Genomic DNA, 27,478 nt, shown 5'->3' on the forward strand with positions numbered 1-27,478 from the left:
GAAACTGGATTGCAGCTCGTTTCGTTTTGAAAACTCTCTTCGACATAAAACACCATCTTTGCATGTGATCCAAGAAATTCTTTGTACCATTATTTTGTTCTCTTTTGTTTCGCTAATAGTCAATCTTAAAAATAGTATGCCATTCTTTCAGTACTTAATATGATAATAATTGTAAACATTCTATTGCTTGCGTTAATTTCTCCGAACCAGGGAACATTCCGAAACAGCGGAGTGTTCACAGTTTGTTTCGTACGTGGTGTCAGTTTCTGTTGTGTGTTGAAGGGATGCCGACATCTGCTGTTAGCCCACATCACATGACCGCGGTCTGAATGAGTAAATGAACTTATGACCCTTAACAAAAGAGGTACAATTGGTGGTGAATGTATATCGCAGCTGTGCTACAAAACGGGAAGGATGAACTATTCAGTGTATGGTTTGTGTATTACAGGTGGAGGAAATTCGGGAGATGATAGATAAAATACAAGCCAATGTGGAAGAAGTGAAGAAAAAACACAGTGCCATCCTTTCAGCTCCCCAAACTGATGAAAGTGAGTACAAAAATTATTCCACTTATTGCAAACTGAATTTTGTTTTAAAATGCGGTGCGATGTATAACTCAGTTCTGTCGTAGTCCTGTTTGTAGTCGACATAATAAGAATGAATTCATGTCACATAGCAACATTGCCGGATCTTCACAGCTGTACTAACTGTAAGAAATCGACATTAAAGCTTGCATCAAAGATTATTAAAGCAAAACTTGAGTAGCCTTCGGCCTCCAGTTACTGTCATCCTCTGAGGAGTTTAGTGCTGAGAGGAATGCGGTTCCGGCTAGTCTAGCGCGGTACTGGAGTGGGAGGGGACAGTGACAGCGGCAGTCTGGAAGGAAGTACACTCATACTGAAAACATTCGCCCAGTTTACGAGAGCAGTATGCCTATTAGTTTTCTAACGTATTTTTAGCGAGATAGAGATACAAGTATTGTAGAAAATTTATTTATTTATTTATTTATTTATTTATTTATTTATTTATTTTGGTGAAGTTAAGGCTATCACACCTCCAGAAATACAAATACAATAAAATAAATAAAAAGAAAAATCATAATACAGCTATAATAATATAAATTAAAAGAAGAATCATACTATAAAATTTAGTGATTAGTAGAATTGAATTAAATTTGTAAAGTAATCAATTTAAATATACTGTACTGCTGAACTCACTTGAGAAGTAAAACTACTTGATTTGTATTTTAAGATATCACCAACAAATGATTTTCGCATGCCATTATAGGAATCTGTTTTTCACGATACTAATCACACATATTCTAAAATTCCAATAGAATGAAACTAAAAACTTTTCCACAGCATGTTTCCTTAAAAATGACTTGTAACGGTGAAATATTTAATATGAGTAATTCATATAATATTAACATAGCTAACATCAGGGAGATGTTTGAGCAAAAATTGCAACAATATATTTAATATATTAATAACAAAACCATATAGGCCTAGGATATGAAATATTCACACACTACTACAAACTGAAGACTGCATATTTTTGGACGATTAATACTTCCCACTCCGCTCGGCTCGGCTTGGCTGTAGCAACAAAAGAATCTACCTGCAACCCCCCGCACCGATGGCAAGAATACCTCAGGTCCAGCGCTAAACTCGTCGGAGGAAGACAGTAGGTAGTGCTCTGTTGGCGAAGTGCACGAATTGTGAGTTTACCTCTCTTGCCACGTGACCAGGCGAGCTTTCACGAGGATGATCACTTAAGTACTCCCTCCCTATGTTTTTCAATATAAGTTCACACCAATAAAATGAGTATGAACAGCTAATTTTTATGTTTGTCTCTCTGCTATCCACCTGCGTGCTGAGTTTCGCTCTGTGCTCATAACGGTTTTCTTGTAAGAATAATATTTTATTGTGTATCATATTTATTGTTCGATCTTTGGGATTAGGCTAAATAATGTCATTAGTACAATATAGTATTGTAGTTCGATTTTGGTTATTGTGTTGTCTTCCTGGATGCAGCTTCGTGCTCACAATTTCGTCCACTTTTGTTTGTTTTGTTATTACAGAATGTAAGAAGATACATTGAACAGTGGCGTAACGTTTTATAGCAAAAATGATAATCTGGGCCCCTTTCCTTACTGCCATTTTTTTCATAGTTTCATAATTTTATTTTTTACGTGTAATTTGAATAAAACAATTTAGCAAAGCAAAATACTCCATTTTTAAACAAAATTATAACTTCTGTTTTACTAAGTCTATAATCACACAATAATAAGCCTACCTAAGATAAATTTAATGTGAAGCTTAGTTCAACAAGTGCTAATAACTAATAAGCAATAATTAAATTATATCTTTATTTAATGAAGAATAATCATATGTTTAAATTTTTGTAGAACAGCTTTTAAAGTTGTGCATGATTCTGGCGTGTATTGAGTAATAATTGTAGACATTGAATGAGAACAATATCCGCGAAAAAGTTGAAAATAGGCAAGGCAGGCGTCCTGCTGAACCGAGCTACACCCTATGAAAAAAGACTTTCTTTGCATTAATGTCATTGCTGTGCGTGAAGGACTGCTCGTCAGCAGCAGCTCGTAATTTTGACGCTCTGGTCTCTTCTTCTTCGTTCTTGGTGGCGGCATATCTTCCAGAATCGTAACTCTGTCGTTAATATAGTTTTAAACTGAAGGTTCGGTAATAGCGGTTATTAAATTGCCCCTTCCCTTCCCAGACTCTCGCGCAGTGGTTTCTATTTCGGTATTTAATTTTTCTGAGAAGTGGGACATATTTGTTCAGTTGGAAACGCATTGGAGGCTCGTAAACAGCGGCAATAAAACGATGATAAAACTGTCGTGTTCATCTTGAAGTTTATGGAAACGATTTAAGACAGAACTAGATAGACGATATGACGTCACTACAGGACTATTCGGAGGCAGTAAACATAACAGTACTTTTCACACACTCTACGACGGCTGTTGCCGGAATAATGGAACAATTATAGAAGCTAAATTACTCGAAGAGAGCCTGCCGTAAGATACGACATGTGAACTATCGCCATGTTTAACACGTGCCTTAAGGCATTCTCCTTAACGTGTGATTGATATGCTGCTTGTATAATGTTACAGCAGCCAGCACTAGGGTTGCAACTGAACTAGGTGTTGAGCTGATTTTTTTCTTCGAACTTTGGACACAATTATTAATTAGATAGTACATCCTTTAAAATCGCAATAGCTTTACGCCTTGGTTGTAAACTCTGCCAGCCACACCAATGTATTTGCGGGGGAATTGCTGATATTTACGGCCATCATGCACTCAGCTGTGCGAGGAGCAAGGGTCGCATTCCCAGACATACATCACTCAATGATATCATTAAATGATCCCTGACTTCGTGTGGCTTCCCGTCTCTTTTGGAACCACCAGGTATTAGTCGCGCAGATGGTAAACGACCCGATGGTCTTACCTTAATTCCATGGTCTAGAGGAAAGTCTTTAATTTGGGACTCCACTTGCGTTGACACTCTAGCTCCATCTCACTTGCCGAATACCTCCAGACACGCAGCATCTACTGCTGAATTAGCCGTGAAGAAGAAAGTCAATAAATATGCTCATCTTTTAGACAATTATATCTTTGTCCCATTTGCTGTGGAGACCTTCGGTCCTTGGAGTCATGACGCTAAAGTTTTGGTATCTGAAATCGGCCAAATTTTGATCTCCATTACTGGTGATCGCCGTTGCACTACTTATTTGCGTCAACGCTTAAGTATTGCTATTCAACGCGGAAATGCAATGAGCGTTTTGGGTACTCTTCCAGAGTCCAGCCCTTTGGACGAACTTTTTCTCCTGTAAATTTTTTTTATCTCTATTTAAATGTTTATATTTAGTGTTTATATATGTGTAATTGTAACAGTGAAAATATTGTTAATCCAATCATTTTTTATTTATTTATTTTTTCATAAGTGTATATTATTTTTGGGAGTGTTTTTGTAAGTAATTTATGAGGTTGTTATTGGTATGCTGATAAATTATTTGTAATGATAGAAATATAATTCAATTATTAATTTAATATTCATCTATAATCGTCATAAGTCATAAACGTCACCTGAAAGGACTGAAGTGAAAGTTTATGAACCTACAATAGCCGTAGTCTTCTTTCGTCTCACTGTACTAATCGTGCTGTAATCACCAGTCAGTCACCATCCAGTGCGATGCGGTGTTAGTATGACAGGTAGGGGTCGCTCCCTGAGTGTTTCATACCTAACATTTCGATTTATAAGATTAGCATTGCGATCGACTGTCGTTATTTTCAGCATTTTATATCAGCAATATTTATATCAGTTTTGATTTAATGGCACGCAAACAGTAAAATTGTGTGCAGTTCCTACAGAGGAAGAAAGGCATTGATGTAAGGCAGTTTGTGAAGAGCACTGCTACGCGTAGTAAAGGAATTCAGTCGATCTCTGTTCTAGCATACCCGCAGCAGTGGTCAGTCTTTTTCTATACACAATTTGCTTTCCTTAATAGTATCCGTTATTGCAATGAGTCCGTTAATAAAATTGTAAGTGTGAAACACTAAACCAGACGTCTCCAAAACCCTACTCGCGAGTAAGCCCCTGAACGGAACCGAAGCCAGTACGTAATGAGCCGCTCCGCCTCACCCATCCTCACCTGTACTGTACTCAATGTTTATGCGCAAACGAAGAGCAGTGGCGGACTGCCATTATCATTGTGTTGGTCGGAGTGTTCCACCGTTTCACAATGTCTTCTAATCATGTACATAGGTAGTACATTCAAGGATGAATAGGAAGATACATTTTTTTTGTGTTAGTGGGGAGAATGTGAAATGCTTAATTTGTTCGAAAATTCTTAAGGATGTGTTAAAATTCAACATGCGACGAGAATACTCGACTCTTCACAAAGAATATCATACAATTACAGGCATGTTGGACATGTGAAAATAATTTATTTTGGGGCTATCTGTATAACTGCTGGTTATACATAATAATCAGTATATTACAATACGTTTATACTCAGTTCTGCATGACAAACATATAGTTTTTCGTTTAATTTTAGGTGAAAAGCGTAGGCCTACAAATATTTTGATAAATATAAAACAAGAAAATACAAACACAAATCACATACGTGTCCTCAGTCTTAAACAAAAACAGCTTCTTGCTAGCTATGTTCTAGCTTGGAATATTGGAAAATCAATGAAGTACTTTACAGAAGCATCATTTATAAAATCGTGCATACAGAATGTTACTAAACTGTGTCCAGAACAAAGTCAAAGTTTAAGAAAATTAAATTGTTTCCAATGACAGTTCAGAGAAGGAATTCCAAGATCGTAAATGTAATTGAATCTGAAGTCGAAACCACAATTAACCAGTTTGTAGCTTACTCACTTGCATCGGACGAAAGCACAGATAGAAATGACGAAGCTCACCTAGCCATTTTCATCCGAGGAGTTAATGAACATTTTACTGTGTCTGAATGTCTTCTAGATGTAATTACAAAATACAACTGGAGAAGATCTTTTCCAGGCACTGAAAGGCACCATAGAACAGAAGGGGTTGAATTTTCAATGGCCTGTGGCAATAGCAACAGACGGGGCTCCAGCTTCATGTTTGTCAAAATAATATACAAACGTATGATATTTCTTATTCTTTTGATGTTATTATTTGTAAACATAAGCAGACTGTTGCCGCGATCCCCCACTGATCGCTTCCATTTGTTGAGATACGAGTCTCTCCCCCTTCTCTAGCCTTACAGCACACTGTGTTCGGCGGGCAGCATCGAGAGCACGAATGACGATACGCTTTTTGGAGACCTCTACACTAAACGCTATTTTCTATCAGAATTAGCCTACAACTGTAAAATAGATTTTAAACTAGTAAGGAACACTTTCATGAAAGCAGGTTCCACACTTTACGCATAGATCTACACGCTACTCTTAAAAGTCTCGAATTATTATTATTATTATTATTATTATTATTATTATTATTATTATTATTATTATTATTATTATTATTATTATTATTATTATTATGCCACATGCAGAAATCGGAAATACCTTGTAATGTGTATGAACAATGATTGTTATATTTTTTTGTCAGGCACTAAATACATTTTGGTGTTGAAGGCCTTAAGTAAACAAATTTTGATATTGTATTTAATTTAATAGCGTGGCTGTAATTTTACTATTTCTAGAAGACGGATAATTGCTGTGCATTCAAAGCAATAAAATGAATTTGCAACAGATACGAACAAATTCGTTAAATGTATATATTGAAAGCAATTATTATATCTTACAAACGTTCTGTGAAGGTTAATCAGAGTGTGCGTTGTATGTAGGTCCCGTCCTCTGATTAGAGTGACAACAAAACCAGATACGAGCAGGGAAGTATTATTATAGCTAGGGCCAGGAAGTTCGTGCCCTAAACCTACTAAATATGCATGAAGTATGCCTTTAAAAACCTTGAAATATGCCAATAAATATGCACTAATAAAATTCAATGTTTCGTGATATCACTAATAAATAATAATAATAATAATAATAATAATAATAATAATAATAATAATAATAATAATAATGGTAGTGGTGGTGGTGGGCAGTTGGTTGATTTTCGTACATTTGTTCAGGTGGAAGTATTTTGCACTCCCTTTTTCCTTTCCTCCCTACCCTCTCATGTATATTTATAACCCTTGCGAACCCAGTACGTTTTGCACCGCTCTTCATAGTTTGAACGAACCATCTCTTATATTTTGTGGGATGTTAATTCAATTTAACGCAGGATAAGCGAATTACATGCCTTGTGTAAGTGGATTTTGAAACTTAATTTCCTGACCTGCGTCTGAACTTGAAGCCGGACTGATTTGGAAGATGTGTGCTCGGCATGCATATAAATAAGACAAGTCTAGTGCTTAGCGTACGTATTTTGATTTGTACACGACTTGTAGAAACTTCATTTCACTCCTATTATCTCGTCACATCTTTCCTCACTATTTCGAATGGCATGTGTCCTTTTGTTTTGGCAATTAGGAGAAACTTTGATCATGCTGTGTGGTGCCAGTTACACATAAACAAGCGATTTGCATTGGTGTGTGCTGAAGCTGTTTTGCCCTAGGCGCAGCCTTACCATTCCTTCACCCAGAAGTGTTTCTTGAAGTCCGAACGGCCGTTTTCCTTATTTGTTACCCATTGCTTCAGGGTGCTCTGAAACTGATTTTGTAGGTGGCTCGTGAATTCACACAAACCACACAGAACTTGATACTGTTAGGCTTTATCTCTCAAGTTAGAATATTCAGGTCTGTTACGTTTCGCCGTATTGAAAAAAAAACGGCATCGTAGTTGATAGTTGGATACACTTCATAGAGGCTACAATAGACCTTTGTTTGTTTGGAGAAAATATTAAACTGAAAAAAAAGTTTGTATATATGGCGATTTGCGCAACAAAATCCTGAAAATATGCTACAATATATGAAAAATAGACTGTTACCGGTATATGCAGAAACACTCCAAAATATGAAAAAAAAAATATGCAATATTAACTCTGCATATTCGTAATCACAGATGTTGAAACCCTATATAGGCCCTGGAACTGTTTTTGTGCGAGATGGTGCGTATTTGCTTGGTTTCCGCACAAAACCAATCCGCGGAAAGTCTAATATTCCACATTCAGTATTCCCAACCTAACACACATAACAATTTCCCTCTTCTTACCGCTTAAGTGACATATTAATTTTACTGCTTTAGGCTTTTAACATATTATTTTTAGAGACGTTCAATATAGTAATAATTATAAATTGGAAACTTACCACTGCAATTTCACCTAAATTGCACTGTTAATTATTGTTTTTAAATATTTGCAAAAATTAAGTAAACTCTACAACTCCACTAAAGTTACTGCATTCGTGATGCAAGTAACATTAAGGAAGCCGTGAAAAAATCAACAAGATTCCAGACTCACCATAGACTGGGGGAAAAAAAGACAGACGTATATCACGGCCTGCTGGAGTATAGTAAACACAGAAAACATTTTAAAGCAACAATGTTGAAGATAGATATTTTTGTTTTGCAAATTTGCAGTCATTGAACAGAAACCAAGATGGAGATTTCATTGCAACTAATTAAAAATTCGTCTTTCAGGTATGTAATAAACGATCTTCGCACAAAATAATGTACGATACTCGCGGTATGTTTTTCTTTCAATTCTCGGAAATTAAAAAAGTTCAACTACGTTTCGCTTTTTCAAACTTTTCCTCGAACATGAAAATTTCAACATACCGCTCTTGTAACGCATATTACTATTGCTAGACTTTCAAAGAGCCTGTAAATATTTGCATTTGCATATGAATCCTGGCCCTGGTGATCAGTAATAAGAAGGCATCAAACTGATTTAAGCTATTCCGTGAAGAGGAATCTTGCTCAGGAAACCACGTATTCTAGAGAAAACCTAGGCTACTGTATATGCAGCAAACTGAGTAGCAGTGACGGAAAGAAACATGATGCCGATAACGATGGAATTAAATACTATTGCTGCTGCTACTGCTGGTCCGTTTCTACGTCTGCGGGCAGGTTGCAGGAAAAAGAATATAAACAACGGCATGCTGTGATAATAATCCTGCTAGGAGACATGCCAACTAGCCTTCGTGAAATGAATAAACAAGGAAAATAAATAGGATATGAAAACACAGTCAAGTCAGCGAATCCGATATGGGAAATGCTTGATTACTGTCTTTCCGTTTAACACAGTCGGAGAGCAGCAATTTCGCACAGGCTTCCAATTTCCGTCCTTGTAAGTGGTAATCCCCGTGTTGTGGCTCGATATCCTGTGAGTGATTCGTTTTAACGCGAGGAATGTCTAAGCTGTAGTTTTAAGGCTTATGTAAATGTTGTTACAGATTCTTTACTCTGTCCTGTATCCAGTTTGCTATGACAGATTTATATTTCTTCTTTCCGTGTCAGAGGCTAAGAATACCTACCAGCCGAGGTAACGTGTGGTTAGACGATAATCTCCCCGGCCATCAAAGCTGGTTTCGCTGCTCACTCCAGTTGCCCAACTTCATCACGATGCTGGGGTGGAGAGGTGTGCATTGGCCCGGAATATGGGAGGATTTCTTTCTTCGTCAGGATTCTAAGGCATGTCGCAACTACTGCGCAGGACAGCTTGTCTTCACGGCGTCGTAAACATTTTCAAGTTGATTAATAAGTATGTTCCTAATATCGCACACAACCATTCCTGACGAAAGGAAGCATTATGGAGCTGTGAATGGACAGTGATACTTATTGACGAATACTACGTATAAGATGGCTTCTTAAGTTATTAAAGTTTTGGTGAAAATGAACTTGACACTGGATAACGAGCACTTCTCCCATATATTTAAAGGCCTATCACATTTAAAATATACAAACAAATTTTATTTCTCCCAGATACCTACGTCGCAATAAACATCAACACAGCAATGTATACGCTTTACAGACTCCATCTTCTTGTGTAATGATATAAGGAGCACATGTGATGTACGATGTTAGGGCACAACACAAGGAAAGAAAGAAACGTCATCTTAGAGATGCATAAAATGGACTGGATACAAAATCTGTGTTGTGTGCAGTGTTGGAAACTGGTAGAAAATGTATAACTGCGGTGTATACAGCTTCTGCATGTCAGAATTACAAAACGGCTAATAGTTGTCTGGCCGAAGTGAAGTGCAATCTAAATCAGCGTAAAAAGTGTGGCTGCTATGTTAGACACATCTGACAATGGCGTGTACATATGCAGGCCCCATGTTTGGCTTCACATCCAGCGACTGGTCGGCAGAATTGAGATTCTCTCGGTGCTTGTCGTGTTCGGCGTGTAGTTTGTTGCAAATCTTGATAAAGTGAAGACTCCGCCGAAAATTGTTCGAACCGATGTCGTCATTTGATGGTATTCTGTGCTGTGCAGCAGTCCCATTTCTATTTCGGTATTTTTTTATCTGCACATACAGTAGAACCCCGACTATCCGTCACCCTATTAACCGATTGGCGGATTATCCGACTGTCTATTTCTCGATCTTTTTCTTCTTCAAAAATAAATAACTTGTATCAAGTACTGTTTTGTACATCATATTACTAGGTTCTGCATATGTTTTTACTAGAGAGCAATATTACAAGCCCTTATCGTCACACAGCATTGTCTACTGTTCTAATTGCCGTTCTATATTGTAACTTGTATATAAAATGTCTTCCATAGGTATTAACAGAAAACGTGATGTGCTAAGTATGATGGTTTGAGAAAGAGAAACTGTGGCTCATCTCGCATCAGAATACGAGATTGGAGTTACACTGCGCGATTTTGTAAAAAAACAAGGGTAAAGTGTAAAAAAGTATGTAAATCTACGACATGAGACCTGTATTCCTATCTTTCCTGAGACAGTCACTACAAAGGGCTTCCTTGCCCCTTAAAAACCCGTTGTTGACAACCAGACTTAAATCAGTGAACTTCTGATTCACTACTTAGTGAGTTAAATACAAGACTATGGAGGAAATTACAAGTTTTTCATGGTACGGATCATCCGATTTTTTCGATCAACCGTTCAGTCTATCCCCTTCATTACCACGGATAATAGAGTAATAGAGGTTCTACTGTATCTTTGAATGACCTAAATTAATACGTACCAAAAGTTTGTGAGGAAAGATCGCAGATAGGCATGGCTAAGTCACACTTTTGGTGTCGCGGCTGTAAGGGTCAAAACACCGACAATTACATATTGTGTCAGTTTACTTTCTTTCTATTTCACCGTATGAGAAGTGAAAATGGCCTTTATTTGTTTTCAGTTACAAGATTTTTGTATTATTTCGAATATGTTGGCTCCAGACAAAATTGTTGGCCATTTTTCACCCACCTGAAATTTCGAGGCTGCATAACCCCTACTGTACGGTATAAGAATATAATACTGTGTTTATTTGATTAGCGCCGTGGTTTGTACAGGACTGTTATTGTCATTCACAACGTATCCATCGTCTAGAGGGGTAAAATTTGTGACATTTCTCTTGTTCATCTCGGGAAGTTACGGAGGAAAACCATGAGTCGTACACTTTTTCGAGTTACAATGACGTTAAGGGGTTGAACGAGTCCCTACCGACAGCATTGAACTGTTTGTTTAAAATATGTTTCCTTCTTGATGGTCATTTGTGAACATCACCGCAGAGAACTCACTGGTAGTCAGCATTTTAAAAATGAATAACAGCTAAAGTATGGTCGCAGCCTCCCAAGAGGATCGATGGAATTGTCTCATTACAAAATGGCCCTATTAGCAAACATCAGAGACAGGTTCGCTCAGCCCAGTTACTTCAAAGCAGCGGATAGCTCTGCTTAGGTTTTACGGGTCTCACTTATCAGATCTGCACACATCGCAGTTGTATCTCTGGCACAGATAACACAGTAACGTATCAGGCTTCTGCAGATAATACCCATTTACGTGATAACTTGAGAATTTGCCTTAGATTACAGATTATTTCTTATCTAGATCACATATCTGTCAAATATTAAAGTTTGCTCGCTCATTACATTTAATTTACATTTTGCAACTCGGACAGTCATACTGTATAATAACTGAACAGTTAATACGAAATTCACACTGTAGTTTAATCGATGTTAATGGAAGATTATTAAAATGACCAGAATACACCATACAGTCGCACTGTGCTTTTGAATGGATACCCGAGATGGGAAAATAAATGTCTTTTTGTGCGTTTATGGAAAAGTGTAACTATTTGGCCGGCGTCAGTTGTATAGGACACTAGCCCTTTTTATTTTTCGCTTTACGAAGGAGGAACCCCAAGGCTTACACTGCAACTTGAGGCTCATTGTGCTTTCCACTCCTATTCTGTGAATTATTACCGATTAGATAGCCGAATGGCAACGCTCTTGTACAAGTACAGCATGCCATACCATGAACTTAACTCGGGCTGTGATTTGGATGATGATGATGATGATGATGATGATGATGATGATGATGATGGCGAAATGAGTCCGAAGTCCAACGTCGAAAATTAACCAGCAATTCTGCTTCAATTCTTAACTTTATTTCAATCGATAATTATGTATGGAATTATAGAATGGGGTAGCTCATTTAAATCCAATTTTAATCCACTTTATTTATTACAGAAGAAAATAATTAAAATATGTCTTCATAAACCATCTCAAAATTTGTTTCTAGACTTTAATGTACTTAACGTAAGACAAATTTATTATATTGTATTAGTAAAATTCATACATAAAAATCGAAATAATTTTGAATTGTATTCTCATAATTATGAAACTAAAGGTATGAATTCTTTAAGATTGTTTGAACCAAAATGCAACACTGTCACAGTATTTAATCATAGCAGTAATTTAGGCCCAAGAATATATAACAAATTTATATTTAAATATCCTAATCTTGTCAATTCGAATAGTTCTAGTATTAAATTTAAAAAGTTATGTATGGATTTTATAAAATTGTAAATTTAAATTTATATACTATAATTGCACAGTAGACATAAGACAAATTGTATTGTATAATTATTAATTTCAATTCAGGAATCCGCCCCTGAGCACGAGTTCTACTCTTTCAGGGGCGAGCTAAAGTTTTTCTGTATATATTATATTTTATGTTACAATTATTAGCAAAATAATAAATAAATAAAAAAAATTCGTTGGGGAAAACTCTGAAAAACCCCAACCAGATAACTTGCATCAACTAGCATAGAATCTTGGCCCGCTCGTTTCACGGTGAGACCTGCTAACCGTTACTCAAGCGGTGGACACACTAACTAGGCTTTAATCTAGTGATTTCAATCTCTCCGCCACAGCAGGGAATTGTAGCTCTAGTCCAAAGGTGTGTTGTACGTACATGAATAATTTCCTTTTTAAATTAACTTCATTGGCTATAAGGAGGTTAGTAACTCTAAACTGTATTAAATAGACAATTACAAACTACAATATGAATCCCTTAGTGATTCGGCCCATTCCGTCTTCATTCTCTGTATTTTTCTATCTCCTCCTTGATGTAGGTTTATTTTTTATCCCCCGGTTTGTAATGTTCCATGGCTAGAAGAGCGGGCGGTCATTTTTTTTCATTCTGTTTCACATCTTGCAGCAATTTATGTCTGCTTCCATTTATTTTTCAGTAATATTCGATATTCGAATTTAATAATAAAATATGTATTCCTAAAATAGTACAACACTTGTCTGATTAATTGCGGTTATCGTAATGATTTTATTAAATGTAGTGATTTTATTGAATTTTCGTACAGAATAGTTATTTATAGAAACTTGCTCAGACGGGTGTGCGCTGTGTTTATTCTGTCTATTAATTTTGTATTCTAATACATATAGCAATAAGTAGAAATACAAAAAATACTTGGTGTTTTTGTGTTACGTCAAATGTTTAGAAAAGGTAATATGTAAAACATAATAAAACAATTGAACTTATGCAGTAACTATTTATGGCAGGAGAACTTGTAGGAAACTCCTGAAGGTTTATTCGCAATGGCGCGCTGTTGGCTGGGACAGACTGGCGAGTGAGCAGGGGTACGTTGTAGCTAGCAAAGGCAAATGCCCAACAGCATATCTGCACACGTTCTTGTGAAGAAGCGCCACCCGGAGGAACATGTACCGCTGGTACCATCACAGGGCGGACACGTTCATCAGATGCGGAGTTGACAGAATCAGTCCTCAGAAATCCAAGTACCGTTCCAGTCGTCAGCTGACACCAAACGGCGAGATCTTAGCGAGGAGGTGCAAGCGGATGTTGAGCAGGTCGCGTAGTTGCCAGTAATGAAGCAGCAGTGGTCATCTGTTATCACAATGCAGTCCGGCATTGCCCAAATGAATGAACGTCTGATTTGGCCAGTGACCCTGGTATTTCACGCTGCATGTGCCACAAGATCTGCTAGAGCTGCGACAGCGTATCGTTATTGCCATCGTATATGACGAGAACGCTCATTTCCCACATTGTATGTTTGTGATTCAAGATACGAAGAATCTCTGAGGGTTCTCCTGTCCATTGATGCCCTTAAGGCCCATTCACAATGAAAATTAAACTTAACCGTAACATAAACACAGAAGTTTGCGCCCAGACTACCAAATGGGATCATTCACAATGATTCACATAAGCATTGACATAAACATTACCGTAAGATGTTAACATGAAAGTTTGCAAACTCCAAACTTTCATGCTTATGCTTACGTGATTTGCAAACAGAACACAATCGTGGAGCGTTGAAGTATACGACAGAATATGAGGAAATGGCGTCGTTGTTATGTTTCCATAGTTACCAAGTATGTTTGCTGTTATGTTTATGTTCCCATCGTGAATGATGGTATGACTTCTTGATTTTACCGTAACATATATTTTCTTAAGTTAACGCTTACGTTATGTTTAATTTTCATTGTGAATGAGCCTTTACACGTTCTTCTACAATAGATTAAACACAGCGCTTCCTTTTCTGCTTTTGCATCACTAACAGATAACGAGAGGCGTGACAGAGAGGTTGACCATTTTGATCTTTAAGACAGATTTGAAATACTCTAACGTAGTAATGCTGTATTACACTATCTAGAGTAAACCGTACTTCACAGGAGCAGACTTGACTCTTCAAGTTTCATGACAAATGACTTAATTCGCACTGCAGTATGGCCGGTGGGAGCACTTGGTTTCTGTTCGCTTTGGAATGTTTATTGCCGAGATATACAAGTTGTCAGTTCATACTCTATCAAGTTTCATTTTTTTACTCGCCCTGTATTAAGATTGAAAGTCTTAATGAGATCAAGTCGAATTGCGCACATTTGTAGTAAAATAATGCAAACAATTAGTTGCTCGTACTAACTACAGCAGCTGACGAAGCGTCTGGAGTGCACCAGTCTTAAGCAAGTCGTCACTTGTTATACTTTCTGTGCACAGTTCGGGGGAAGGTTTCGACATAAGCTCATTAACAGTCCCCTTGTAATTAATCGAAGCTTGGGCAGTCTGAAATTGAAATGAAAAGAACTGGATGACATGCTGGAACCACATCAGTAGGATGCAACAAGGCTAGTCAGAAAAGTAACGAAATGGATCAGAATTGAAAAAAGAATATGTAAATAGCTGAACATGTACTGTTCTCCAACCAGGAGATAAACCGTGAAAGGGATGTGCTTACTATTGCGCCATCTATTGAAGCAAAGTAGGTAGATGATATTATAGTTATAACGTCAGTTTAAAAATCATGCGCTCTCCTGCATATATTATTTCCTGTATGGAGGGATTAAAAGACCAAGAGATTAACAGTGATCTAATTTTGTAACTAGGGTAGTATAAAAATGTGTTATGGTTTGTGCTTTGAGAGATAGCCAATAGAGATATCAGTACCCACGTGTGTGACCTTATGACATCAACATTCATTCACAGCATCACCCCTTTCGTTTCATTCCCTGGAGACTTTCTCGTGGTTGGAGTACAGTATTTTTATTTTTTAGAAAAAAAAATAGTGTGCTGAGTTTGGAATACATTAGCAGAATTCTTGTCTAAAGCTGAAGAGAAAACTAACAGTGTTAGCCGAAGAAAAACTTGTAGGGCCATATTCATAGACATTCTTAGCGCGGGCTTCCGGTGGATGATCAGCGAACTAACATGTTTCGTATTCATAAAGCAATGTTAGCGATATGATATGATATATGATATGAATCCTATACAAGTAATCACTCGATAGCCGGGGCTAGTTTAGCACGCTCGCAGAGCGGGCTAGCGAAATGTCTATGAATAGCACTCGTACTGATCTACTGTAAGAGTGATTCCTACTGATCAGAGAATATTTTTGTTGAAAGTCGTGCGTAGAATAAGTTAATTGCTTTGTTGACCTATGAACTGAAGCAGCTACCCGCAATGTGTACAGAATTATCTGATGTGCCTGGCCACACTGCAGTTGGAGAAACCTTTGCTATTGTTACGTTCTCCTGGTATATAAATGACAGTGCCAACCATCTGTTCACATATAAACCGCCACCCTCTTCACAATGCCCGTATTCAACATCAAGCAATTTGTATGTTCTAGGAAATTAATCAGTACTCTAGAATTACATCCTCTGTTTTGCATTGTGTGCGCCAAGATACAGCGAGATCGATTGCCATTGACGGAGTGGGTTCTATTTCCTCCGGAGTTCGTGCAGACTTCAAGTAACGCGGCAAGGAGTGTAATGCAAGATTTATCATAAGTTAATGCACTTCGTGAAGACGAGTGACAAAAAGTGCTTGCTACGTGAACAAAGATGCGAATATTTTTTCTCTCTCTTATGACCAGGCTTCGAAACTTCGGACCCGATAGAGCAGTTCAGTGGGAAATCCGCATAACGACGTGCTGAGTATAGTGGTAAAGCGTACAGTGGGTGGGGGTACTGTAGAATGAATGCCAACAAATACGCAAAGAAAAACGGTCTGGATTTGAAGGTTCTGGCGAATAATTTGGTTTTCATACAAACCTATTTTCAAACTGTGTCTGAAACTATTACACGGTTAGAAAAGTCAGAGCAAGAGATGCCGGAAGCCCTCAAATTAGTTGAGGAAATGACACAGAGAATTAATGAGACACCAAGTACACCGATTACTGAACGTGTAAAACAGAAGTGGAATCAATTTTATGTAAAAATAACGGATATGGAACATTGTGTAACATAAACAGCAAATTAGTGGACAAGAGTCACCCGAGAATAAAGGACTGTCTCTTAGAGACTGCAATGATGTCAGGTTTTTTCGTTTTGCTCCTATCACGTCATGCGACATAGAGTGCAGCTTTTCACAGTACAAACTGTGTTTGGCAGATAACCGAAAAAGATTTACGTTTGAGACACTGAGAATGTATCTTGTAGTACATTGCAATTCTGTACTGTAACTGCACTTCCTAAAGACGACCAATAGGATAAATGAAGAAATTAAAATTGCTACATATTTATTTCCACCATTAACACTGTGTATAATTAAACACAAATGCTTATAAAAGACAGGATATTAAATGCTTTTCACATTCTTTTCACATTATCATTGTGTAATATATATTTAGTTTCAGAATGTCCATTTGTGTGTGTTTCCCCATACTACCGTACTCTACTCTAAATAGCAACGTTGTTACCTCAGCGCATCTCTACCTTTCACTTTCACCTATAGTACATGCACAGTGAACTTATTGTATCGGGTCCCAAGTCTCGAAGCCTGCTTATGACGATTTTACTGTTTATAAAATGGTAGTAGAATTACAATTGCAAAGCGGTATTGCTATTATTTCATTACAAGTGTACGTACAAAGTGATTCAGAAAGGACTGTACCACTTTTTAAGGATATAGTTTTATGTCATAAAGTTAATGTTCATCGATGTGACTGCCATTCCTGATATGCAGACGTGTCACCTAGAAGTGAATTTCTTCCCAAATCGATACATGTCCGGCGCCACTTCTGTCGGTTGAGTTTTGAGCTCATCGAGATTGGCAGGTGAGGGTGAACAAACACTCGATACTTAATGAAACTCTATAAAAAGAAATCTCGAGGTGTGAAGTGTGGGAGCAAGATCCTGGAATTCGATTATTGGGGAAAGTCTGGAATTTCGTGCGATAATGAGGTGGTAGGCCCTCTGTTGGATCATCTTCGTCTAACTGGGATGAGAAAATTGCTGTGCATGTCCAGATACGCGATGTTGTTCTCCTGCAAAGAGAAGAGGCCGTACACGTTAACAGTGCTAAATTTTCATCTTTCACGAAATGTTCCAGAGTTGGCACATGGTTTTTCACGGCTCCAAATCCTGCGGTTGTGGGTTTTAACCTTACACTGACACGAAACGCGGACTCATCTCTAAAAAATTATGTTGTTGAGTAAAGTTTAGTCCTCCTCTATCCGACGTAACATACCTGCAGTAATTTCTTGCATCGTGACAAATCTGAAGTGCAATCGCCAAACGAGCAGTTGTGAAATGTCATTTTCACTAGACGCTCGCCGCATTGATTTCAGTATCAGTGAAACGTGGGGTTTCTTGTGAGTAGAACAGTCGTTCTCAACGAATACTGGCAAGATTCTTACCATATGCTCCGTTGAACCTTCACGCAGTTCGTTTTCTTGAAATAAAATCCCATAGCCAGCACTCTGTTCGTATGAAATTAGAAGTTTTGAAATGCAAACCGCTGACGCCCACGGTACTGCGGCACTACATCCATCTTGTATTTTGCTGTAAGTTGGCTTCAACTAATTGCTCAAGTATCTATACTAATAATAAATCTGTAGCCGAAATTTTTCTGGTAATTTTAGATTTTCCAAAAATAATTGGTCCTAACATATATAATTAACCACCCTGAAACCGAAAATCACTTTTTTTTTTTTTTTTAATTTTTGTTTGTATGTCTGTCTGTCTGTATGCTTGTTACCTTTTCACGCGATAATGGCTGAACCGATTTATATGAAAATTGGAATATAAATTAAGTTCGCTGTAACTTAGATTTTAGGCTGTATGACATTCAAAATACCTTATTTAAAAGGGGCCTGAATTAAATAAATCGAAATATCTCGCTTATTATTGACTTCTGTGAAATATGTTGCATAACAAAAGTTCCTTTAAAAATGATTTCCGATAAGTTTTATTCCTTGCAAAATTTTCATAGGACTGATATTTAATGAGATAAATGAGTTTTAAAATTAAAATACAATGCCATCTAAGGCAGTGTAATGAAATGAAAACAAATTACTACGTCTATAAGGGGCCTTGTACAACAACAATCGAAAGCTATGAAACATAGCCTACAGAGAATGTTTGTGTTTTTATGAAGTAATATCGAAAGCTAAATTAACCGATTTGTATGACTAATTATTATGTCACCATTGGAAAGTGTAGTTTCTCTAGATGGACATAATGATATAATGTTATTACAGTAACAGATGACCAAAATGATCGCATTTTAATTATTTGGATGCAATTTAAATTAAGCAACATATTAAACGATTTATCCTATCAATGTTCCCTGGATCAAATGTCCTATTTTAATTATGTAATTACTTTATATTTATTTCTAACGGGTGCAGCGGAGCGCACGGGTACGGCTAGTTCTTAATAAATTTCTATAACCGTACAAAGCTGTAAGGTCTTTCTTTCTTTTGTGTTTCATAGTGCCCAGCGATAATTCTGGATGCTCGCGGCAGATTTTGATAAATAATGTGATGGAGGCGGTGACATGAGTGTTGATGCTGCAGTACGGATTGCAATTGGAGGAAGAAACAAATCGTGCACATTTGGGCCACTTGGGAAGGCATCATTGTCAATTGACTCAGCTATCTTTCTTTTGGATATCTTTCCTCTAGATTTTTTTTAGATTTGTGTGGAAATTGCAAACCAGCCCTGTATGGACCTCACTTTGTTAACGTGGATATTGTGTTGAGAGAGGAAAGGGCCCCTCTGAATTGTTGCCTAAAGTACAGAATTGCCCGAATGTCATTACAGACCGCAGAGTTAATATTCTACGGGACCAGCCCTACGTCCCTCTTGTGAAAGTCGTCCCACACAATGGACTTGCTTTTAACTTGAAAGTCCTGCTGATATCTTGTTGTGCTGCTGTTTCATAAAGCCCTTTGACAATCGTTAATCAGTGTCGATGATGGCAGAAGGCGGTCGTAAAGGTTCTCGAATGTGAGGGGTTGTGCAGGGCGTACGTGACATTTAAATGTTGCGGCCATTTCACAGATTTATACATGAAATAAAATGTAACTTTCTGCAAATGAAAGTTTCACCTTTTTTCTTCGATCCACAGTGTATGTATTCTTTTTCTTGTTGTCAATGGTAGTTCCGAAATACAATCGGTGACCTAATGAAAAAACTGAGTTATTGTTAAAGACATAAAAGTGTCATCTTCTTGACATAGTTTTCTTTATCTAATATTGTCATCGAACTCCAGAAGATCGGAAATACATTATATAGTGAATAGTTTTCCCTTCTACTTGACTATTGTAAACAAATTCGGAATTTCTGTAAACGTTCATTATGTCTCATTCTGTGTTGCCCAAGCCTGGTGCTTGCACTTGTAGTAGCCTTTAATGATAGTTATTCCGTAATTTTTGTTTTCCTTTCTGTGAAGTTCACAGAAATGTCCATTGTCACCTATCCCATCATTCCAAGTAAAGACATTAGCCGTGTTACAGTTAACCAAGAGACGGAAGTAGCTCGGAAGCCGAATTTCCTGCAGTTGAATTTTAGCGTTTCAATTAAATTCGTATTGCCACTTAAGCCAGTCTTCCGCTTCACTTCTAAACTAGGAAATTAGCACTTTTGGCGTGACCATTGTTTTCAAAAAGTTTGCGTATCTGCAACGTTAAGTTAGAATGTACTATTCCATAGTAAGTATCCATTGTATTACTCTGTGGAAAGATGAAGTGAAATATGGAAACTAATTCTATTACTGGAACTAAATGTGTGGTTTTCAAGTTGCTATTCGGAGCAAGTCGTGTGATCTGACGGATAGCAATGGCAAAGGAAGCTTTTAATAGAAAAAGGAGCATCTTCTGCGGACATCTGGAAAAAGAACTAAGAGTGTAGTGACGTGCTTTGTGTGGAGTGTGGAATTGTATGGGGGCAGAAACATGGACATTACGACGAATTGAAGAGAAGCGAATAGATGCATATGAAATGTGGATATGGAGAAGAATGGAACGTGTCTGTCCAAGACAGAATAAGAAAGGAAGCTGTGTTGGAAAGAGTGGGTGAAGAAAGAATTATGCTGAAACTGATCAGGAAGAGAAAAAGAATTGGTTAAGTCACTGGCTGAGGAGAAACTGCCTACTGAAGGATGCACAGGAAGGAATGGTGAACGGGACAAGAGTTCGGGGCAGAAAAAGATATCAAATGACAGATGAAATTAAGATAAGTGGATCATATACGGAGACTAAGAGGAAAGCAGAAAATAGGGAAGATTGGAGAATGCTGGGTTTGCAGTGAAAAACCTGCCCTTGGGCAGAACACTTACGTATGTATGTATAATTTTCGTCGGACCAATTGTGAGTAATTGGAATGTCTTTTCGTGGGTAAGTGCGTGGACTTTTTTAATCTGTGAATGAATCTAGTAACTTTTGGATTTATTTTGTTTGGGAGTGTCTAATAGCTCTTTCTACGATTCGTACCCAAATGGATGAACAGGTATTTGTTATTTGAAAGCCTCAATACAATGGCACAAACGACTGTCTTAGTGTTTGTCACCCTTAAAGGAATCAACCTACAGTCGCTCTGCAGTTACAGGAAGTAATATTGAAAAATGTGCGTAAAATAGGTAATGGCTGCACTGTCATCCTCTGAGGAGTTTAGTGCTGAGAGGAATGCGGTTCCGGCTAGTCTAGCGCGGTACTGGAGTGGGAGGGGACAGTGACAGCGGCAGTCTGGAAGGAAGTACAATCATACTGAAAACATTCGCCCAATTTACGAGAGCAGTATGCCTATTAGTTTTCTAACGTATTTTTGGCGAGACAGAGATACAACCATTCGTACTTACGTGTTCAGAGAAGGAAAGTATTGTAGAACATTTTATTTATTTATTATTTATTTATTTATTTATTATTTACTTTTGGTGAACTTAAGGCCATCACACCACCAGAAATACAAATACAATAAAATAAATAAAAAGAAAAATCATAATACAACTACAATAATATAAATGAAAAGAAGAATCATACTATAAAATTTAGTGATCAGTAGAATTGAATTAAATTTGTAAAGTAATCAATTTAAATATACTGTTCTGCTGAACTCACTTGAGAAGTATAAGTACTTGATTTTGTATTTTAAGATATCACGAACAAATGATTTTCGCATGACATTATAGGAATCTGTTTTTCACGATACCAATCACAAATATTCTAAAATTCCAATAGAATAAAACCAAAAAAAAAAAAAAAAAATCCACAGCATGTTTCCATAAAAATGACTTGTAACGGTGAAATATTTAATGAGTAATTCATATAATATTAACATAGCTAACATCAGGGAGAAGACTGAAGACTGCGTATTTTTGGACGATTAATACTTCCCACTCCGCTCGGCTCGGCTTGGCTGTAGCCTAGACCATACGCGTCTGTGGATTCAATGATCATATTGTCTCGTATTACTGCATTCCCACATTTACTGTTTCTGAGAACCTGCATAACAAATTTATGTTTCAGATTTGTGATGATTGGTCCATTAAGAATATGAGACATATTGTCAACTTATTTTTAGAACTTCAGTCAATGGCAACTGCGGTGATTCTAAAATGGTGATAGTTTTAGAAATAACTGAAAAGTTATGATTAATCCTATCATTACGCAAGGGCAAATCGTATGAGACAGGGAGTTGCCTGGAGCCTGACAAGTCCTACTGCACGAGTGTTGTTGTACCCCCTCCACCATGTTGCGGACTAGATCGGGGCTATTTCTTGTGATAGTGACATTGTAGATGTGGTTTTCAAGATGTCACACATCTAATGCGAAATATGCAGATGCTGCTGTAGCGCAGAATTCCTGGTCATAGAGTGCGTGTAACTAGTTAACGAGGTCGTCAACGCAATGTGGAGAGAAAATTCTACAGTTCAGTGACGAACTTCTGCGTGACGAGAGACTGTACCCAGTACATGATCTAGGGCTGTAGCAACAAAAGAATCTACCTGCAACCCTCCCGCACCGATGGCAAGAGTACCTCAGGTCCGTCCACACCTGTGGAGTAACGGTTAGAGCGTCTAGCCGCGAAACCAGGTGGCCCGGGTTCGATTCCCGGTCGGGGCAAGTTACCTGGTTGAGGATTTTTCCGGGGTTTTCCCTCAACCCAATGAGAGCAAATGCTGGGTAACTTTCGGTGTTGGACCCCGGACTCATTTCACCGGCATTATCACATTCATCTCATTCAGACGCTAAATAACCTAAGCTGTTGATAAAGCGTCGTAAAATAACCTACTAAAATAAAAAAAAAACCTCAGGTCCGAGCGCTAAACTCGCCGGGGGAAGACAGTACCTGGCTTAATTCACTAATGAGCCGTTCGATAATACGGTAATAAAACATTACAGTACATCTGGCAGTGAGTGTGTGCTCATAGGACAGCATTACGTTAGCGGACATCGAATGTGGCATAATAAGAGAAAGAATGGCTAGCCTGTATGACAGAGACCTCAGTAATTATAGTGGATCCTAGCCGTATTGTTGTGTATCATTTCGTGGAGGATTCCAATCTCACCCAGATCGCTGTCGACGTAACGTCCTGATGGGAGACCACGTCATGGCCCTACGAAGAGGCGACAGTTAAAATACCTGACAAAGAAGCAGTTTTGTCCTGTGTTGTCTTAGCGGGTGTGTCGCCTTACTCAGTTCGCGAATGAATTGCCTGCGTCTGGTTCTTTACCTATATACACGTACATAGCTATATCTTCTCTTCCCCTCCGCCCCCTCTTCTCTGTGCGCTAGCCAGCATTCAGGCGGTTGTTATTGATCTCGAGGAAAATGTGTGACGAGGTGAGTCAGGAAACAGCGCCGCCGTGAATGGAGGAGTACGATGGGCGGGATCTGTGCCCACAGCGACAGAAACGCTTCCTTGTTGCACAGCAGCTCTGATGTGCGTGTTAAAATTCAACATCAGACAGTTTGAATGTAGTTTTCAGCGTTATCACTTACCTTGGCGAATGCTGATAGGAAAGTGAGTGGCGGAGATTTTCTTACGGCATATGCAGCATTGTACCAAGACTTGCGAGCAAAAGAAAAGGTGCGTTTGCGATTGGAACAGAATCGTCTTCGTGTGACCGTACCAAGTCTGCTGATGCTGGCCCCGGTGTCACGGCATGCGGTCATACAAACTTACAATGGCGCCAACTTCCGGAAAACATTAGGGGCTAAAACACTTGAGATATAATATATTATTACGATGTACCGAAGTATACTTCGCACGAAAACATGACGACCTTCCCTCATCCCCTTCACCAGTTAACTGCAGGCACGCGCAAGGGGTAAACCCTTAGCCGAGTTGCCAATTCTTGAAGTCATTGTGATCTGCGAACGTTCAGCCAACTGAGCTACGCCAGTGGCTCTTTATTAGTTCTGAAGTTATGATTTTTATTGTAAAGTGCGGCATTGGCTATAATAGCTGTTAAGTGGATAACGGCATGAGCCTTTTTTTCTTCTTCGCAAACTATATTCCTTAAAAACCCTTTTCCTGGTAATTCCGAAAGTGCTGGATAGAATCGAGTGAATTTTTTTCTGCATTCTTAAACATAATGTACAAATCAGGCCAGAATATTTCCGCAAGTTTATTTGCTGTTGGCGATATCTCTTTCGCGTACTGTTCACATACTGTTCGACGAAGTAAATCACGCATGAAATCGTCTATCTTACCGAATTCTATTTCAGTTTGTTTATTTTCTCTTTAGTTGGTGAACTGTAATTCTTAATTTCTATGGCCAATATATTTTGTACTGTAGTAATACCACGCCGCCGGTTGCGTCCGATGTTAAGTGATTAAGATTTTTACTTATCAAACTATCGCACCTTTCGATTACTCTATGGATAAAATTCCTAACATTAAACACAATTTTAACACTTCGTTTTCTTAGCTACGCTCCTCTGCAAATAAGATATTCTGTTTTCTTCGACGGTGTTATTTGTTCTTGTCGTGATGGTCCTGGATCTTCAGGTAAATCAGGAGGCCTGACTGCGGATCATCTGCTCCAACACTCATTAATCATGGCCGGAATAAATTAGACATGTTGAAGCGCACAGCGGTATAAAACAACACGTCGACAAATGTCTGAAAAGACACTAACGAGTGAAAGCTAAGAGGCAAAGACTGCTATATTTGGCAATGCTGGGATCTATTGTATTTCTGCCACGCGGCTAGGGGTTGAGTAGTGGATGGAGGTTTATGAGGGATTACCAATTCCAAGAAGAGTGGCCGTCATGTTTTCGAGCCAAGTATACATATGATATTTCCGTGCAGATTTTCTGAGACATCGGGATGGGAATCCGGTGTGACTTAGTGGATAGAGCGTCAGCACGTAGAGCTGAAAATCCGGGTTTAAATCCCGGTGTCGGAGAGAATTTTTCTCCGTTCCACTCATCTTTCATCACTTGAGACATAAGTTAAAATAAGTAAGTCTCATAACTTACAATAATGATGATTATGATAATACGACAAATTATTCGGTGGGCTTGGGCCCAAGTAAGTTGCGCCATTGCAAGCTTGCTTAACGAAGCCATACAACTCTGTAAGATACGTCGCGTCGTTTTGATCGAACAGTTTTCTGACAAAGTTACTGACACGAAATAGTTTTGACATACTGTACAAGAAAAAGTGCAGAATTATGAACTACAAGTTGCAAAAACATAGAAAAAAGAAATAAAAAATGAATATTTATGTATCTTAAAGATAATAATAATAATAATAATAATAATAATAATAATAATAATACGTGGCGCCATAGCCCATGAAGGGCCGAGACCTACCAGCCGGCTGCTGGCCTCACGTTCACATGTCGAAGCAGAGGTGGTGGACGATCATCCAACCAGAATGGAGGTATCGTGTGGTTAGCACGATGATCCCCCCCGAGCCGTTACAGCTGGCTTTTCAAAATTGAATCCTTCTAATAAAATCCTGCCAAAAAAAGGTGTATCGCATAATGCGAACTTAAACATGCATAAACAAGTTGAGCTTGCGCAAAAGTTCACAGGTAGCAGCCTACCTTAAGTGCCTGCTGTTCAAGCGAAGATCTTCAGGATTTCTGAGATAGTTATCCGAAGGAAACTGCAACTTCAAAATTACATTTTATCACGTTTAGGGAGTAAGATAGCAGTACATATAAAGTAATACCAGGACGATTCGTCCTGGTAATACTAATAACAATTGTTTTTTTTCTTCAGAAAAGCTACACCCACGGAGGTACAATTTTATTTTGCTTCATTGGTTTCTGTGCCAGCCACAAATACTTTCTGCATAAAATTTGTTTCATATTTACCCGTCTATTCTAATGCACTGTTATAGCCCTCCTCCCTTATTACTAATTACCAATATAACATAAGAGAGGCCCAGGAAGAAGTACTGGCTTCCCTAGTATTCCGCCTGGACCTCTCGAGTATATTATCTTTAATGCCATCACTAGAGTCATGCGTTTGGTTACTTTGAATCCAGTTGCTTGTGCGTTGATCTCATTATAGCTTCGTACGGTCAGAAGTTGCGAGTCAATAGTTGACGCTGCGATCTTTCCTACCTATTGTGTAAGTCAGTGAACAACAGGAATAGTAATAACCAAGTGTTTATTTAAAGACAGCTTATATGCAAGAAAATATATTTTTTACCATGGTTAGACAAAATAAAAAAAAAAATTCAGGACCCGGCCTCTATTTTCGCGCACCAGCACATTTTCTCACACATGCAGTGAGAAAACCATTCGAGCTAAGATAAAGATACATTTACTGAAACATATTAAATATCTGTGCAGTGCAAACACACTCTCTGACACGCTCTGTGCTCTGCAGTGAACTCTGTAGTGGCAATATCTTGACATGCGACAACATTAATCATACTTACTTACAAATATATTATTTTAATGTACCGAAGTACATATGATATTTCCATGCAGATATTCTGCGTCATCATACGATGAAAGAGTAATGGAACGGAGAAAAATTCTCTCCGGCGCCGGGATTTGAACCCGGGTTTTCAGCTCTACGTGCTGATGCTTTATCCACTAAGCCACACCGGATACCCACCCCGGCGTCCGACAGAATCGTCTCAGTTTAAGTTCCAACTCTTGGGTTCCCTCTATTGGCCGCTCTCTGCACTACGTCATAGATGTCTATGAACGTAGGACTGAAGTCCACACATGTGCTGAGGTGCACTCGTTCAAATCCCGGCGCCGGGGAAAATTTTTCTCCGTTTCATTACTCTTTCATCGTATTACTTACAAATTTTGATTCACGGCAGTAACTCTTCGAGAACTGCAAATTAATACTTACTGGCTTTTAAGGAACCCGGAGGTTCATTGCCGCCCTCACATAAGCCCGCCATTGGTCCCTATCCTGAGCAAGATTAATCCAGTCTCTACCATCATGTTCCACCTCCCTCAAATCCATTTTAATATTATCTTCCCATCTTCGTCTCGGCCTCCTCAAAGGTCTTTTTCCCTCCGGCCTCCCAACTAACACTCTGTATGCATTTCTGGATTCGCCCATACGTGCTACATGCCCTGCCCATCTCAAACGTTTGGATTTAATGTTCCTAATTGTGTCAGGTGAAGACTGCAAATTAATATTCGTAAAAAAAAAAAGCAGCGAGCTGACACGCTGTATACGTAAGATGAAAGTACACGGCTGATAGTTTTGGCTTGGTAGTAGACCTTACATGCGTTTTTAGTCGGTTATTGAACGACGCTGTATCAACTACTAGATTAATTACCATCACTGGAATTTGTGGTAACTAGATGATATTTGGGGAGATGAGGCC

General features: G+C 38.3%; 1 protein-coding gene across 5 annotated transcripts in view; it reads left to right on the forward strand.

Annotated features, from left to right (window-relative positions):
• Syx1A (Syntaxin 1A) overlaps positions 1–27,478 on the forward strand; it is a 259,380-nt gene that overhangs the window by 34,473 nt on the left and 197,429 nt on the right. For all 5 annotated transcript variants that reach the window (XR_011334754.1, XM_069838803.1, XM_069838804.1 and 2 more), the window contains exon 3: positions 449–548. Coding sequence is in view for 4 of the 5 variants with exons in the window: in XM_069838803.1 (XP_069694904.1) it covers positions 449–548 (100 nt within the window). In the remaining variant the exon portion in view is untranslated. The remainder of the gene's footprint in view (positions 1–448; positions 549–27,478) is intronic.

Source organism: Periplaneta americana, chromosome 11 (genome assembly GCF_040183065.1).
Source record: "Periplaneta americana isolate PAMFEO1 chromosome 11, P.americana_PAMFEO1_priV1, whole genome shotgun sequence".
NCBI lineage: Eukaryota > Metazoa > Arthropoda > Insecta > Blattodea > Blattidae > Periplaneta > Periplaneta americana.